At 47.1% G+C, this 18,562-nt stretch overlaps 1 protein-coding gene across 2 annotated transcripts in view; it reads left to right on the forward strand.

Moving 5' to 3' along the window:
* The first annotated feature begins 356 nt into the window (after positions 1-356).
* Positions 357-18,562, forward strand: part of VAPA (VAMP associated protein A) — a 49,654-nt gene continuing 31,448 nt past the window's right edge. Inside the window, exon 1 of one of the 2 annotated variants that reach the window (XM_075920981.1) lies at positions 357-870. In XM_075920981.1, coding sequence (XP_075777096.1) covers positions 795-870 — 76 coding nt within the window. In that variant the 5' untranslated portion in view covers positions 357-794. The remainder of the gene's footprint in view (positions 871-18,562) is intronic. The other variant, XM_075920982.1, reaches the window with a different exon arrangement.

Genomic DNA, 18,562 nt, shown 5'->3' on the forward strand with positions numbered 1-18,562 from the left:
TAGCAAAGTGAGGTTATTTTTCTATCTACAAACCTTTTCCTAAAGCAAACGCTTAACCTGCTCCATCCAGCTCTACCTTCAGCAGAGGGCGGATCTCACCTCTCTTCCTCTCAGACATCAATCGCATTAAGGAGAAGCCAATGGCAACCACCCCACCCTTGTGCCGCGCACTGATATAGCCCTTGAAGACTACTATTCCCAGCATGCAATGCTTCCAACACCATCAGAGTGTTGCATGCTGGGGATTATAGTCCTGAAGCGGAACTTTGGCCACGTCGAACACCGCTTCCTCCATCGCCATTCGGTGCGCATGCGCCCTTCTTTCATTTCCCTCGAACCGCTCTCGCGATCTGAGTCGTCTAGATTACGCGCCCCCTGCTGCCTCAGCCGAGGCAGTGTGTGACTGACTGATAAGTGGCTCGCGAGGCCAAGTCGAGCGAGCTGTCAACGGACGGCGGCGGGAGCGAGGGAGAAAGAAGAGGACGCCGCGCGCATGCGTCACTTGGGTTCCGCCACTGCCGTCGTAGCCCTCGTGCCCGGGGGGGAGGTTGGCGTTTGATCGCAGTGCGCGCGCGGCCGCCGTGTGTGTGTGGGGGGGTGAATCAATTCTTACAGAAAAAAAGGGGGGGGAACTAGAGGAGCACGCGTGCGCGCGCCCGCGGAGGGGGAAACGAGGCGGCGGCCGCTCGGTCCGGACCCCAGCCCATTGCTGCTCCCCCTCCCCGGCGTGAGCGAGCGAGCGGCGCCTCTGCCCGGCCCCTCCCCCCGCGGCAGGCAGCGAGCGAACGAGCGAGATGGCGGCCGCTGGGACTCTGGCGAAGCAGGAGCAGATCCTGGTGCTCGATCCGCCCACCGACCTCAAATTCAAAGGTACGGGCCGCGCGGGCCGGGCTGCCTCGTGCCGAGGGGCTGCGGGGTGGCGCGGGCAGGCTGGGTCGCCCCCCGCGTGGGCCCCGGCTTCTCCGAGGGACGCGGCGGCGGCGGCAGGGCCCGAACCGGTCTCCCTGCGCGGTGGGGAACCAGAGCCGGTGACCGGGACACGGCGCCGCCGCCGCCGCCATCTTGAGCTCCCGCAGGGAATCGTGTGTCTCGGGCATGGCCAGCGCCGCCGCCTCGGGCCCGGTTCCGGCTCCAGGCCGCTGGGTTGCGGGGAGAAGCGGCAGGTGCCGCAGCAGCCGATACTGCCGGGCCGGGAGCCGGGACCCTCCGCTCTCATGCCGGGAACGTCTGAGCCGCAGGCCCTTAAACCTTCCCACATCGCCCGGCCTCCATCGGCCGGGACTGCGCTGGCATCGCTGCCCTGGCCAGAGCTCTCCCTCCCCCCGACACCTCTGTGGCGTGTGCGCCCCCCCCACCCCCGGAGCAGGGAAGAGCGGTCCGGGGGATGGAGCGTGTGTGGGGAGAGATCGGTCCCCAGGTGCTCTGCAATCTGTGCCCTGGCCGTAGCTGCGCTCTGCTTGCGGCTGGGCTGAGGCCAGCTGTTAACAATGGTTAGTAGCGGGGAGGGAGTGGTGCTATTTTGCACCATCCGCTGGTATCGCTAGAGGATCTGCTATGGCACGCTCCTTTCCCAGATGGAGTTTGACCCTTTTGGGAGGCAGATGATACGACGCTGGCGTATTTCAGATCACTTTTAGGTGAAACCTTCGGATTGTGTCGGTAGGCAGTTCATTAACTTTTTGGTAATGTGTCAGCTATTTGTATGGCTCCAGCTATGCAGTCTTATTCTGTTTGGCTTAAAACCGTTCCCTTAAAATAGCTGATTAAATACACTGTTCCTGATAAACCCTAACTTTAATAGCGAGGGGTATTCTGAGTAGATAGACGCACATTCAGTTGTTAGGAAGACAGGCTCCTTAGAAGATGAAGACCAAAACCAAACAAAAACAAGTTGTGCTGAAGGGGGTGGGTATTCATAATTATGTGGTAAGTTTCAGTGCTTACAGATTGACAAAGGGCATTAAGTGGAACATTTATTAGGTAAAGCATTTACTGGGAAACAAAATTGTTACGGTTAATGTTGAGAAATTATAAATAAGACTATTTGCATAAATACAAATGCCTTAGCTGTTCAAATAGTATTGGCAGTTCTTATACTTTTTAGCTAATCCTTTACTCTGTTTGTATTTAACTTTTTACTTTTAACTGTGTTAATTTTCAGGTTCATTTTCTATTTATAGTATTTTGGGTCCCGAGACAGTCTTGTGTTTCTTGAGAGATTTTGAAAGTTTAATTGTAGAACCCTTTAATGGGCAAGTAGAAAAAGCTAATGTGATCTTGTACCTTACAGAAGGTAACTGTGTTCCTAACTTTAGATAGCCCATGCTTTTTCAACAAGGTTTAAACCTTATCAGAGAAGACAGATTTATACCAAACTGATTTTCATTTCAGAGCTTTGAATTATTCTCTACCCGTTTAGTCAATTAAAATAAACCCTCAGGAATTACTTTAGTTTTTTTGGTAGTTACACTCAAAATTGTAGATTTTTTTGATTATACATTGTTAAAACATTATTAGTTTAAGTTTCTCTCAGAGTAGCAGGCCCCAAAATTGTACGTGGTCTTGGAGAATGACTGCACTGTATTTATATTTCACATCTCACAAGAAGAGTAGAATGAGCATAGATGCATGTCACACCAAAGCTAATATTTATAATTGCATGTGTATTGACCTAGTCCTAAAATGTCTCTTTTAGCCCAAAACACATAACATTTACAGGGTATAAACAGAGTTGTTGAGATTGCAGTCCAATGATGATTCTTACTCAAAGTGTATAGGAAGGATATGAGTAAGCAAACAAATAGGCTCAGTATGCACCTTTGGAATGGGAGCTGTAAGAATTAAGTGTAAACTTAAAATTTATTTAGACAAGTATAGATGTTGGGAAGGCTTTTCTGGAAGGGGATATTTAAAGAGTATGAAGCAAAGTAGGGCCTTTCAGTGTCTGTATAGAAGGACCAAACTTAGTGCATTTCAGATACAGTGGATCTGTTAGCTCATTCTACATGCCATCCCACTATGTACACTTTTATATTAATTGCCCATTGTTCTGACCATCAACAAAACACTTTCTCCAATGAAATAACTTAGAAAGTTGGTGGAGGGAGACTAAGTGATATATTTTCCTTTATACCAATTAAGCAATCTGATGATAATGTACCTTCAAATAGGTTCTGTTTGAAATCTAATATGGCAAAATTATATTGTGTTGATAAAAGAATAGAGTGTTACTATGGTTGCCACTGATTTGCTGAAGTTTTTTTGATGGGTGAATGGAAAGTTGTTGATTCATATAGCATTGCTAACGTCAAATACGTGTGCACACCAGACACCCAGATTAGGATTTTTAGAGTCCTGAATAAAAACAGTTTTTGTTTTGCCCCCAAAGGATTTATTTTCTAACATTTGTATAATTATAATAATTTTTAAAAATAAATTGAGAAAACTGAGGCACAGAGTTGAAGTGATTTCCTGAATGGTCCACAGGCAATGCTGAGAGTACAACCCAGGTCTCTTGCCTTCTAGTTAGAGGTCTTATCCAGTGAACCATCCTACCTTCATAAACAGAGTATTTTTCCAACTTTCAGCCTCAAACATTTTGTTTATATCTTGAGATCTAAGAAGGTATAGCTATACAGTAGTTTCTTGATATTTGAAAGATTTGAAAATATATTTGTTTGTTAATCTCCACTGATATGCTCAGTAATTGCTGGGTGTTCATTATCAATCTGAAGTTTTAATTTGCTATCAATCTCTTGACTTTAAACAGATGTCCCATTTAAAAATCATGTAATTTGTTATTGACACTAGGGATGTTAAACTACAGTTATTTGACTAATCGTGTAGTCGATAAGGACCACTCTGCAGAGCAGGTAGCACCATGAGCCTATATGAACTGGGACTAAGCAATCCTGGTTTGTGCTGGCTCCGGGAGCCATCTGAGCTGTGGCCCTGCATTTTAAATCTTACTATTTTTAAAATGCAGAGGCGCAGCATTCTGGACCACTGTGAGCCAGGACTGGTCGGTCCCAGCTCACACTGAATCCAGCAGCATCTGTTTGTGCAGCTTATGCTTATTGGGTAGTTGACTAGTCAAGTACTCGGGAACATCCCTAATTGACAGTTGAAATTCCCAGCATGGTCTTAATTAAATCAGTAAAGGCTCTTTTTAATCTTTAAAAATATTTATTATTTTGATAATTTAATAGGGGTTGCTTTTTGGGTGTCAATTCTTTTATTCTCATCTAAAGAGCTGCCGAATCAATAATAAACCAGGTATGTGTTTTGGCTTCATTATTGAAATTTCTTCAGAATTTCATGTCAGAGTTCACCGTTCAGAGGGACATTTCCCAGATCTGTAGAAGAGCTCGTTGTAGGCTCAAAAGCTTATCCGTCTCACAATAGGAGTTAGTCCAATATAAGATACTACGTCACCCACCTTGTCTCTAATATTCAGACACTAACATGGTTACAACACTACATTAACAGCTCATTCATTTTGTCAGTATTTAATAGTGATATTCCTGGCTATTCTGATTTAAATGTTGCTTTTTGTTCTAACTCTGTATAATAACCCATGGAATATTAGACCCATTTCACTTTGAAGAGTTTGTAAGTATTTTCTCTCTTTAAAGTTTTAAAAAAATCCTTATTTGTTACTAACATCTGAAATTATTAAATGAAAAAAATACATTTATAATGAAGATTACTTTTTGCTTTTTCCTTGATTTGGACAATGAAAATAGGCTCACCTTCATTTTATGGCTCTTACACTAGTACCATATTGCTGTATTGGTTGCAAACATTTCAGAGGAGCATTTGAATAGCCTCTTCGGGATTTTGAAAAATTATGAAAATTTCTGTTTAGTAAACCTGAATTTTTTGGGGGGAGTAATTGACTTGATAATCCTTTAAAGGATTATTAGCCAGTATTTTATTCAGGTGTATATTTCAAGTTGGAACCTGCATAACCATATTTTCAGATTTTAATAAATGCCTTCTTTTAAGTATGGATTATTCTTGAATAATGTTCTTTATTGAAGATCTTGTTACAGGATTGTGAAATCCAGTTGTCTAGCTATTGGAAAGGGTACTTATTTGAAAGTGTAAACAAAATATCATTACAGGTTGAACTTCTCTAGTCCACCATCCTTGGGACCTGACCCGAGGTCAATATTGTCGTGCAGCATTACCAACACTTCCACTGCTTACTGGGCTCTTACAAGACGTTTAGGGGAAATTAGAACTAAATAACAGCACAGAACACTGAGAGCCAGGACTGGTGGCTGTAAGCAAACTTTATGGGACCATTGGAAACTTGGCCACACCCATGATAAGTATAATTTGGCTACTAAACTCATGCTGGACAATCAGTGTTGCCAGACTAGAGAGGTTCAACCTGTACAAATGTGAGGAATAAGGATGTTAAATTTAGATTAATCAACTAATAGTCGATTTTCATCAACTATCAATTAGTCGATAAGGGCACCTCCGCCTTCAAAATGTGGCAAGGCTCTTGCTACGTTTCAAAGGCAGAAGTGACACGGGGCCAGCGGGGAAATCAGGCAGTCCCCCGCTGGCCGCGTGCTCCCTGCTTTTGAGATATACATTTAAAAAGCAGGGAGCATGGGGCCAGCGGGGACTGCTCGAGTCCCCTGCTCACTTCTTGCTCTTGCGGTGCTTCTGCTTTTGAAATGTAGCAAGAGCCTCACTCTCCCTACATTTCAGAGATGGAAGTGCTGCCAGTTCCCTGCTGAGTCCCTGCCTCCCTCCCCACTCTGGAGGCGGTGCTAGATCTTAACTGGCTTTTAAGCTGGCTCCTCCCAGCACTGTCTCCTGTCCCCTCCCCTCCCCACCTTGCTTGCTCTCTTTGATAGCAGCTGCAAGGTGGGGCGGGAAGCAATTAGTCGAGTTGAGTAGTCACTTATATCCCTAGTGAGAATGAGTGGAGTGTTTTTCCATTTTGTACCTGATTTTTGTCATGTTTTAAGCTAAAATAACAAATAAGCAGACTGAAATCACCAAGTTACCAATAGTAATGAATATAACATCAAATTTCATTTCTCATTATCAACCTGATTTGTAATCTAAACTCATTAGAAGATTGTAAAATCACCTTCAGTTATAACCAGCATTCATGCGGATTAATTTTTTCAGGTTACATAAAATACTGAATGAAATTGGGTTGTTAAATATCTGTGGGAGACAGCAAGAGGGGGTGCTCCATGGAGCTAACATGTGCAGAGAGCTGACTTAAAAGCTGGTTCCTCTCTCATATCGGCTCCTGCCTCCCCCCACACGTGCTCTCTATCAGAGGCAGCAGCGCAGCGGGGAGGGATGTTTAAAAGCTGGTTCCCCATGGGCACCCTATCCCTCCTCTCCCACCCTTGCTGTCTCTGATCCAGAAGTGGCAATGGGTGTGGGGGAGGAGAGAAGCATGTAGCCATTGGGATTAATTGATGATTAATTAGTTAATAGTGTAACTGACTACACTCTGACATCCCTAGTTTGGAAATATTTTCAAACTAGATGTCCATCTGGGGTTTCTCGTGATTATTAGAACCATATCAATAAAGTATTGGAGTTTAGTAATATGCTTTGTAATCGCTGGTTTGCTCTGGGTAATGCTGAAAGCTATAGGATATGCATTACTGCAAATCGAGAAGGTTGAATTTAAGAGTAAAAATAGCTCAATGTTAAATCCACCCCCTTGCCTTCAAGATCAGTTGCCAAAATTGGCCCAGGCTATGTGTGTGTGCAGGATTTGAACTCCTTAAACATAATCTATAACTGCTTTATTTGATTGTGCCTGGATTGGGTCATCTTTTGGCTCTTCCCAAGTGTCAATCGGATTGTGGAAGATTAGTATTGAATTGTGCTGTCTTAAGTTTTCACTGTGAGGTAATGTTTCTGAATAAAAATAACAGAAAATAGTCATGCTAGTTATATTTTAAAAGCCAAAATATTAGATTGCCCAGGAAAAATTTGATGAAAATGGTTATGGGCACTATTGTGATTTTACTATTTATAAAATGAAGTCTTTTATACTTAATATTTCTCAGTGCTATGTGTAAGTTTTGTGTAATGAGATATATCATTCTATGTGAAGTTCAGTACCTAAGGGGCTGTGAATAATCATTGATTTTTTTTTTTTTAAGGCCAAAAGTGTTTGACCTCATACAAAACACAGTTCATAGAAATTTACCAAGTGAACATTGGTTCAGGATAACCTATAATATTTGTAGTAGCTACTCGATGAAATAAAATGTTAGAAAGTAACAGTGATTTGTACAAATGTGATGAGAAACTAAAATTCAACATTTTAAAAAATTTTAGTCAGTATTTACAGGGAAGTGTTGTGATCATTGTCATCTCGTAATCACACAATGAGGGAAGAAGGGTTTTGCGACTAACTGCTCGTATGTGTATTAAAGTGGAAATAGTTATGCTTAAATAGTGGCATGACTTGTTCTTTATTCAGATAGAAAAAAATATTAATAAATACTTAGAGTATTTGTTGTCACAGGGTTACTTTCTTTCTTTGGAGTTAAAAGGAATTGTTTTACTCAATTTATCCTACTTCCAGGCACCGTTGAAACACCATCTACATCAGGGGCAGGCAAAATGCAGTCTGCCAGACATTCAGATCCAGCCCACCACATCCTCTAGGCTGCCAATGTCCAGTGGGACTCTTGGGCAGGCTCTCTGCCTGCTGTACCCCTTCAAGCAGCTCAGAGCAGCAAGCTCTTGGGGCCAGCCTGCGCATCTCTGTGCGGCATGCCCCTGCGGGGGAGAAGGGAGTGGGTGCGCACTGTCCCAGCCTCCAGCACAATCCTTGTAGCTACTGTTGGCCGGAAATCTGCCAATGGGAGCTGCCTGGGTCATGCTTGTGGGCCCAGGCAGCTTGCAGAGCCCTCCTCCCTGTTTATTGTGCACTGCACAGATGTACATGCTGAGTATCCTACTTGGCTGCTGGCTGAGAGCCACCTGTGTTAAGTGCCTCCTGACCAGAGTCTATACCTGGCACCCCACCGCCTTCTGCACCCCAACTCCCTGCCTCGCAACCCAAACTCTTTGCCCACCTGCCCCAGGTCGCAATTCTCACCCTCTGCACTCCATCCTGCACCCCTTACCCTAGTCACAACTCCCTACCATACCCTGCATCCCCTCTTTCACCCACTTCCCAGGTCAGAATCCTCTCCTGCAAAGACACACACTCACAGACCCCACACTCCCTCATACACTCTAATCTCCTGCCCCACATCACAACCTCATTCTTCACCAAACTCCCTCCTAGACCTCACCTCTCCAGCACGTTAAACTCCTACCCCACACTCCTTTCAGCAACGAACTTCTGTCCCAGGCACCCAACACCCTCCATTAATACCATAGAAAAGTGCAGCCCTTGTCCTCTTACAAATTCTTGGAGTGCCCTCCCTCCATCGGAAATATTGCCTACCCCTGATCTGCATTATTCTAGATTTCTCTCAGATGCTGCTAATCATGGTTTGAGAATGAAACTGACAGACCTTTTTAATGGCCGCTATGAAAAACAGAACCTAGAACATAATCCGTGATGTGTTTGGCCAAGAGTGGTATGTAGCAGTGATTTCAACTTTTCTAGGGTAAAGTATTCCTTTCAGGAGGCTGATTTGTGTACCCCCAAGATTAACCTCACTTAAAAACTATTTACAGAATGATGCATAAAAATACATACCTATAACTGTACTTCATTACTAAAAATGCTTGATTTTTTGTTTTAACCAAATTATAAAATAAATTGTAACCCCTCCCCCCCCAAGTTGAGAAACACTGATATAAACTTTAGTAGTGGAGTAAAAACAAGTGACAGTACAATCTAAAGTTTCATATAGTAATAGAGAAGTAGCTGTGTTAGTCTGATCTTGCCAAAGGAGAGAAAAAAGGGAAAAACTATGTAGCACTTTAAATGCTAACAAGATGGTTTAATAGGTGATGAGCTTTCATGGGCCAGACCCACTTCCTTGGATCATATTCTGGAAGAGAATTGGCATGACCATATGTATATCAAAGGGATACAATGAAAAAAGTAAACACATTATTAAACTGACAAATCAGATTTATTATAGAAGGTGGGGTGGGGTGGGGGAACGGGAAGGAGGGAATACTATTTGAGTCAATGAATGGCTAATCAGGGGTGATAAGTGGGGAAGCTGTCTTTGTAATGATTAAGGTAAAGTGTCAAACTTAAGCATGAAAGAAAGTTCTGAAGTTTCCTTCTGTAATCTGGTGTTAAAGTCTCTTTGAAGTAAGATGCAATGTGGTAAGGTCATTAAAATTATGTCCAGGTAGGTTGAAATGAAAAGCAACTGGTTTTTCCTTGTGAAGATGTTTGATCTGTGGCCATTAATTCTTTGGCGAAGTGTCTGTGAAGTCTGTCCAATATACATAGCAGGACACTGTTGGCACATGATGGCATAAATTATATTTCTGGATGAACAGGAATATGTGTTCTTGATCCTATAACTGACAAAGTTTCATATAGACATTGCTAGGACTTTTCATGTAACCTGTTGTAAAACGCAGCAAATACCTAGATGAGTTGACATGCACTCTGGAAGACCTCTGTGTGCCCACGGGGGTACCTGTACCCAAGTTGAGAAACACTGGTATATAGTGCCTTGAAGGTTTCAGGGCAGCCCTGTCCTTTAATGGTTCATGTTATATGAGGTAGGTCATATCCTCATAAACTTTTGGTCTGTTTGGTAATTTGATAGCTGTCTTGTAAACGTCTCAAGCACTAGCTATTTTTGCATAGGTATGACTACCTGCTCTTTCCTGGTTACTCTTTGTGGCCAGTCCGCAGTCATGTCTAGTTAAAAAAAGAAAAAAACCCTTTAAAATATAATAATCCAAATTAAGTATTTATTAGGGATAATAAAATGCATTAATTTTTGTAAACCTGTGACTGCTGACATTTTCAGCAGTTACATGTTAATACATTCGGGGAAGACTTTTAAGCCAGCTTCCCAAGTGCACCAGCTCCCGCCTTCCCCCGTGTCTGATACAGAGGCAGCAGCATGGGGTGGGAAATGCATGTAACAGTTCACATTCCTACTATTTATTAAATAAATTAAAACCTTCATATATAAAAGGACAGGTAAAAATGTAGCCATGGGTATAGAATACTAACAACCAATAATCCATGATAAAAAATTAAAAACAAAGTTAAAATAAGGATAAATATGTACAGTCGGTTCCCGAGTTGCAAACGGTCGAGTTACGACCATTTGCGTTTACAACCAAAGCTCCCATGGAGTGGTTGTGAAGGCGGTCCATGAGTTACAAACGCAACCCGCGCTTACGAACAGTGCGATCGCTATGTAACTCAGTGGGGTCCGAGTTACGAACAAATCAAGTTACAGCCAAGTGTTTGGTCCGTAACTCGTTCATAGCTTGGGGAGAGGCTGTACAATATGAATACAAAAGGATACTTGGAATGGAGCTCTGGGATTACTGTTTTCACTGAACATAGCCAGCATGTCTGTAGTGGCATACAACATGAGTCTGCATTAGGGATGTGAACAAGTAGTCGATTAGTTGATTAACTGATAAACCTAGGCTTATCGGTTAATCTAGTCAACTACTCACTTCCCCTTGCTGCTCTTGCAGGGCAGCTTTCCTTACACCCAGCAGCCTCTGTCTGCAGGGAGCTCGGACCCCTCGCACGGACAGAAGCTGCTGCTACCCCATGGTACTGCCTCTCTGTCAGAGGCAGCAGCGCGTTGTAGCAGGCAGCCAGTCTGAGGGAAGTTGGTTTTTTAAACTGGCTTCCCTCGCGGACTGGCTCCCACCTGGCATCCAGTACTGCTGCCTCTGATGGAGAGGCAGCAGTGTGGGATGGCAGGGGGCTCCCCAAGTGTGGGGCTGGAGAGCACAGGCTGCCAGCCCCACCCCTAGGGACTTTAGAATAGTCAACTAACCACTAAGAATTCATGCAGTTAGACTATTCGATTAACAGATAGCTAACATCCCTAGTCTGAATAAAAAACTTCAACAACAACTGTTAGTCTTGCAGTACGTTAAAGAGTAACAAAACATGTTGATGGTATCATGAGCTTTCTTGGGCATAACCCACTTCTTCAGATGAATGGAGTTATTAAAGGTCCAGTTTTGAAATTAATTGGAGGTGAGGGGAGAATAAAAGGGAAAAAAGGGAAAGAAATAGTCAATTGGGGGCGTTTATACTGAAGAACCATGCAAATTGAGCTACTTCAATTGTGTAGCTTGTTTCAAAATAGCGTCTTATTTCAAAAGAACACTCTTCTCCGATTTCCCTTATTCCTCGTAGAATGAAGGTTACAGGAGTCGGAGTAAGAAGTCCTCCAGCTTGACAGTATTTTGACACTATTTCGAAATAACTGCCTGCTGTGTAGACGCGGACTAAGTTATTTCAGAATAGTGCTAGTTATTTCCAAATAGTGTTTCAGTGTAGATGTACCCTTAGCTTCATGTAGCCTAGAGACTCTGATAGAGAAGTTGCGAATTGTTCTTAAGTGCCCATAATTTTTTAATGTCATTAGGATGTGGAATGTAGCGGGCCATCCAGCCAATGTCTTATTCATACCTTTGTGATAGGAATCAAACCTGTAAATGAAGTTTAGTTTCAAGGCTTCCTTGTATATTTGATTTGTGGAATTGGCCTGAAATAGTACGGTGATTTTGAGACCCATGAATGAGTGGCAAGTTAAAATGTTCCCCAACAAGTTTCTGTGTGTTACCTTTTTGGATACAGGCAGTCCCCGGGTTATGTGCAAGATAGGGACTGCAGGTTTGTTCTTAAGTTGAATTTATACATAAGTTGGAACTGGCCTCTAGATTCAGCCGCTGCTGAAACTGACCAGTGGCTGACTACAGGAAGCCCGAGGCAGAGTTTCTCTGCCCCGGGCTTCCTGGAATCAGCCGCTGATCAGTTTCAACAGCGGCTGAATCTGGACGCCTGGGACAGAGCAGCTGGGGCGCTGCCGGGTAGGTCCCCGCAGCGCTGCACTTCAGCGCTGCGGGGATCAACCCGGCAGCACCCCAGCTGCTCTACCCCAGGTGTCCCCAAGTCAGCTGCTGCTGAAACTGATCAGCGGCTGATTCCAGGAAGCCTGGGGCAGAGAAACTCTGCCTTGGGCTTCCTGTAGTCAGCCTCTGGTCAGTTTCAGCAGCGGCTGACCTGGGGACGCCTGGGGCAGAGCAGCTGGGGTGCTGCCGGGTTGGTCCAGTAGCGCCGAGGAGCGGTGCTGCAGGACCAACCTGGCAGCGCCCCAGCTGCTCTACCACAGGCATCCGCGAGGAAAGCCTGGTCTGCTGGGGGTTGTGTGTGCACTAGCTGCGTCCGTCCCCTCCCTCCCCCCCCCCCCCCCAGCAGACCAGGGATATGCGGTCGGCGGGACCGCCCAGTCGCGCTGCGGTCCTGCCGCCTGCATCCTCCGCGGCTTTGCTCCGCGTCTCCTCTTGCCGTGGAGGAAGCGGGCGGCGGGACCGCAGCGCGTCTGGGCGATCCCGCCACCCGTGTCCTCTGGGGTGAGAAAAGCCCCGTTCGTAAGTACGGATCTGACGTAAGTCGGATCCGCGTAACCCAGGGACTGCCTGTATCTGATTTGTGTCCATTAATTCTTTCCCGTAAAGAGAGTTAGTCTACATACATTTTCCTTAAAATTCTTTCCCCCCTCAATGCCAAGGAGCCTTAATCATTACTTTGGCTCTATTGCCTCCAGCTCCAATTACAAGGCCAAACAAGTGGACATTTCTGCATTCAGTTCTTTAATAGACTTCTGCAGATCTGAGTAATAGGTTGCTTTTTCTCTGTAGGGCTGTAGCAGGGCAGCTGCCCTGTACTGGCCCTTTAAGGGCCAAACCCCAGCCTGGAGCAGGCCCTGGGGAGTTCAGCCCAGCTGGGCGGAGTTGGCCAATTAAGGCCCAGCTGGGAGCTATAAAGGGGAAGGGCTGCTTCAGCCAGGGCAGTGTGAGCCTGGCTGCCGAGGGAGCAGGACGCTCTCTGGAGCTAGGGCAGGGCTAGAGAGCCAGGCTGGGCCAGGGCCCTCGAACAGCCAGCCTGCTAGGCCTGCGGCAAGGCCTGCTGAAGAGACACCAAACCCCCGGAAGGGGGGCTCAAAGCGAGTAACTTGGGCACTGCCGGAGGGCAGTGTGGCGAAGAGACATACGTAACCGGAAGGGGTCCAAAGGGAAAATGCCCCGTGAGCGGAGGCCTGGGCAGACGGAATGGACTGGTTCTGGGGACAGATGACGGACCCCCGCTACGGTGGTGAGTGACCCCCTCACGCCCCCCTCACAAGGGCCTTCTCCAAACTATCAAAATTATCTTCCTATTGATCAGTAGTGGTCACCACCACTGCTGCTTCCTCTCTAACAAACAATATTGGGCTTATGCAAATAGGCATATTTATTCCTAAAATATGGTTTCACTATTGCTTTCCATGTTAACTAACTAACTTTATCAATAACCACAACTACTACCCTATTATATCTTTTTATATGATCATCTTTCATTTTAAAACATTGCTAGGATACATGTGGAATTGTTTCCCTAGCCTTCCCACACCATCTACACATAGCCTGCATTTCATTTCCCCTTTTAGCTAGTATGCCTCTGGTAGGGAAAACGTTAGCTTTTAATTGTAGCCATGGATGATAATGAAAGATTCGAAGAGAAGGATATTGGTGTTTGAGAGGAGTTGTTATAGAAAGATCCTGAGAAATAGGATGGATGCAGAAGGTCACCAATGAGGAATTACATAGGAAGATACAACTGAAAGAGAACCTACTGCAGAAGGTTATACAATGGAAGTTACAGCTATTCGGGCATATCTGCAGAATGAACAACAAGTGAAAAGTTAAGACCCTGGTATTCGGCATAATGGATGGTCCGAATAGGAGAGGCAGAACCCACAGAGAATGGGTAGATGATATAGTAAATTAGTTTCTGTAGACTAGCTCTGCACCAAGCCACTCCGCACTGGACAGGGAAAGATGGAAGGAGATAGTGAAGGAGGCATTGGACACCAACGGGCGTTGAGCTCATGGATGATGATGATGATCAGGGCTCGACAAATTATGGAAAACCCTACTCGCCAGACAAAAAAGGGACCCCCCCCCCAGTGTTTTTTTTTAATGGCATAAATTCCTAATAAGAATAAGAACAGTAATTACTAATAAGTTATTAATAAATATCACCCAAGTTACTAATAAATATCTTATGAACCTCTATCTTTTCCCTCTGCTTCCATGTTTCCTCCCCTTGCTCCATCAGTTCCCTTGGTGCCTGCTGCCCCCCAACTCCTCACCCTCCTCTGCTGTTCTGACTCCTGCCCTTCTCACTGCTCTCAGCCTTCCGGAGACCTGACCCCCTCCACCAGCCCTTCTCTACCCCCTGTGCCCACTCCTCCAGTAGCCCCATTCTGATCATGTGAGCTACCCCTCCTCATCCCCTCTCCTAACACCTCCCTCTGCACACCTGCCCTGCCTCTCTCCTTTGGTGCTGATGCCTTCCCTGCAGGTCTCTGCCCTTCTGCTTCACCTCCAAAATCCCCTGGCACCTGCACCCTCCTGATGCCTCCCCCTTCCCTCTCTGCCCCTGCCCCCTTTGCCCTCTTTTTCCCCGATACTCACCCCCCACCACCCTTTGCCTACATTCCCCTTATGCCCCTGTGCCCTCACACATGCCTTGCTCAATCCCCGCCTTCCTCATGCCCACCCCTTCTTTCAAGCCTTCTCCCTGCACCTCTCCCTCCAGCCCCCAATGCCCTTACCTTCTCTTTTCCCAGCATCACCCAGTCCCCACTGACACCTCCCCTCCTGCCCTTTTCCTCATTGTCTCCACTTGGCCCCCTGGCATTTGTCTCTCCTGCACCCTGTTCCTTGGGGTATGTCTAGACTACAGGCTTTTGTCGACAGAGGTTTTGTCGACAAAGCTTCTGTCGACAAAGAGCATCTAGACTACAGCCAGTTCTGTCGACAAAGCAAGCCACTTTGTCGACATGAGAGTGTAGACACAAAGGACAGTGTAGATACAATAACGCCTTCTATTGACAGAACTCTGTCGATAAAAGGCGTTATTCCTCGTAGAATGAGGTTTACCGCTGTCGACAAAACTGCCGAGTTCTGTTGACGTTATGTCGACGGAACTTGGTGGTAGTGTAGAAGCAGGTATAGTTTTGTCGACAAAAGTCCGCTTTTGTTGACAAAACCCTGTAGTCTACACACACCCTTGGTGCCTTCCCCTTTCTTCTTCTTTTCCTGACCTCCTTCCCTCCACACAAGCCTCTTCCCCATATTTTTCCATTTCTCCTCCTCTCCGCACAGCACAGCACCAGCACAGGCCCTACCTGGCTTCTGCTTCCACTTTGTGAGGTTGCTGGGGCCTTTTTGAATCCCGCAGACACCGGCCATGATGTCAGGACGCCACCTCACGCCAGCATCCTGGCGGCTGCCAGCGTCCTGCCCTCTGGCTTGTGCCCAGCTTCCTCGTGCCGGAGCTGGACGCAGGCAGCTCAGCACTGAGAATTGCCATACTTTCACTTCCCCGGCGGCGCTCTGCTCCTCCACTGGCTGGCGGATCGAATGGGGCCACACCACCCGTAATGCAGGCTTCGGCCAGCCCGTCACAACGGCCCACCAGGCCAATCCGCCTCTGCACTCACCAGCTGATAAAATCTATTCACCATGGATGAGCGGGCAAGTGTATTTGTTGAGCTCTGATGATGATAAAGGAAGAGGTCAAAAAAGATTTACTAATTGAGTCATTTTTAAAATACTTAATCTCAATTCCCTGGCATTTTAAGGTGTACCACCTTTCAAATTCCACCTCCCTCCAGTTCTTCAAGTTCGGGGTTACCACACAATAAAACGTTTTCCCTGCGCGCGCGCGCGCACACACACACACAAATCTAGCCAATCATCTTATGAAACAATATGCCTTCTCCACTTCCAAATTAGCATATCTGGGATTTGAATACTAAATTTAGTCAATGAATGTCTTCATCTCTTCCTTTAGCCTGTTTTGTACACTGAGGATGTGTCCAGACTATGCTGTTTTTTTTAAAAAAACTTCACCTGCATCTAGACTACCGCCGCATTCTTTTGACAGTAAATCAAAAGAACGCGTCCGTTTTGTCGACAGCGGTAACCTAGTTTTACAAGGAAGAATGCCTTTTTCAACAGAGATCTGTCAAAAAAGGCATGTGGACATGGGGTGGAGGTTGGGAGGGGGTTCTAATAAACAGACATCCAGGGAAAAGCCCTGGTGGACACTCCATCTGCAGGAAAAAACCTCTGTTGTTCCTGTCTGTAGCCATGTCTTAAAGGCACAGGCACCCTGGGCAGCAGTTGTAGCAGGAAGGCAGCAAGGGGAAGCCACTGACCACACAGCTCACCCTGCCTGTCTGCCAAGGAAGCATGGCACAAGCGCAAGACCCCTGAGTCCCCCAAGGACTTTTCAGGGAGCCATCCCACGAGCTTTCTAGGGGTACAAAGAGGCGAGTGCCAGACTGGTCAGGGCCTGAGGTCCTGACACTTTTGGAACTATGGGGAGAGGAGTAATCACTGCAGGCTCTGCATTCCCGCTGCTGCAATGCAGACATTTACGCCTGCATGGCCAAGGCGCTGGCCAAAAAAGGCCATCACCCCAGAACCTTGGACCAGGTGTGGGCCAAGGTAAAAGAACTGAGGCAGGGCTATATCAGGGTCCACGAGCGCAGCTCTACCTCGGGGGAACCACCTCACCACTGCGCGTACTTCCAGGAGCTGGACAGAATCCTGCATGGTGGGGAACACCTCTCTGCCCTGATTCTTGTGCAGTCTGGGTTGCACACACTCATCCAGCAATGCCAGGAAGTGGCTGAGGACAACCTGGAGCAGCAGCTGCAGGAGGAAGAGGAGGAGGAGGACCCCAACAGGAATCTTGTCTCCCTGATCCTGGAGCTGGTCCTCCAGATCCAGGAGGCCTCGCAGGCATCTTCTGACCCTGGTGAGGGAACATCAGGTGAGTGTGGTCAGGGTCTCTCACACAGAGCGGGGGAGGTGGAAGCACAGGGGATGTGGGCCAATCTGTAAGTCATGCTCTTCCTGGACAGCTTGCACCTCTCTGTCCATGTGCAAGCATGTTTGTTCCCAGAGCACATATGGGCAGGTGCTCACAGCTCGGGGAGGGCCCCACATGTGTCTGACCCTAGGGAGGGCTGTCATCCCCCCTCCAGGAACTGCGGGAAGCAGGCTGGTCATAAGGGCACACGCATGACACACACAGACCACCGCAAGTGTCACACCTAGCACTTGGACATGTATGCACAAGCGACACAACAATCGCTCCCGCAGACAGTGCTGTCATGGGTAGGGGATGGGTGGGTGTGTGGGTGGGGGCCATGGGAGACCCAAGCTGTTCTAGGCCCCTGTCCCACGTCTTGTGACCCACTGTGGCTGGACACTTCCCTGGGCTGAATGGTGTGTGTGTGAGAGAGAGAGGGGGGGGACATTGCCTTAGCCACCTTGGGGCCCTTGTGAGGCTGAGGCTGCTGGCCAGACCAGACATGGGCTTGCAGTGAGAACATTGCCATCCTTTGTACCAATGACTTACTGATCACAAGCAGGGACAGTGTTTGCATTCATAAAACTGACCACTTCTCTCTCTTCTCAACAGCTGGACCTGCTGGATCAGAGCACCATGCGACAACTGCACCACCACCCACCCAGTCCCATGCCTGCCGGGTCTATAATGATCTCATGCGGAGGCATGTTGAGTCCCTCGAACGGATGGAGGAGACCATGGCTGAAAGGACTCGGGAAGAGGCTTGGTGTAATGACCGCTTGCTGTAGGATTTCCTCCCTCAGTGACCAGCAATGTGTGGGAGTATCCGTGAGGCCACGGGTGTCCCAGGTCCTGTCCCCATTGCCACTCCTGCTCAGCCTGCCCCTGCCGCCCCCTCGCCCCCTGCTATCTCAGACCCAGCTGCAGCGCCCCCCCCCACCCGAGGCCCCACTTGACCCCAAGTACATTTAGGGCCACGGACCCGAGGTGGCAGACTTTTGTGGGCCACGTGACACCCTCAGCCCTAAACCTCCCTCCTCCAGGTTTACATCCCCCCTCCTTCCCAGTTAAAAAGACTTTGCTAGTTTAACAAGACAGTTTGTTTTTAAACATTTTGCGCACAGTTTTATATTGTTGCAAAAAGTTAATTCTTTGCACATTGTTTGATGGTTTGGTAATAAACATCATGTTTTTGACATAAAACCTGTGTGTGTACGTACGTACGTACTGTCTGGAGACTGGTGCAGGGATGGGTGGTGGGAGGAAAGGTCTTGCGCGGGCCCTGGCCACAGGCCCCATTGGGAAGGCCCTGGAGAGAGTCATTGGGCTCCTGCTGCGAATCTCTCACGAAGGGCCTCCCAGATGCGGACCCCCACCTGATGGGCTTGGCAGATGGCAGCTGTCCGGGGCTTCTCGAACTGCCTCCCCTCAACATCAGCCTGTCTCCCCCACTCTGGGAGGAAGGCCTCCCCTTTGCTGTTCACCAGGTTGTGG

Source organism: Pelodiscus sinensis, chromosome 2, assembly GCF_049634645.1.
Source record: "Pelodiscus sinensis isolate JC-2024 chromosome 2, ASM4963464v1, whole genome shotgun sequence".
Taxonomy (NCBI): domain Eukaryota; kingdom Metazoa; phylum Chordata; order Testudines; family Trionychidae; genus Pelodiscus; species Pelodiscus sinensis.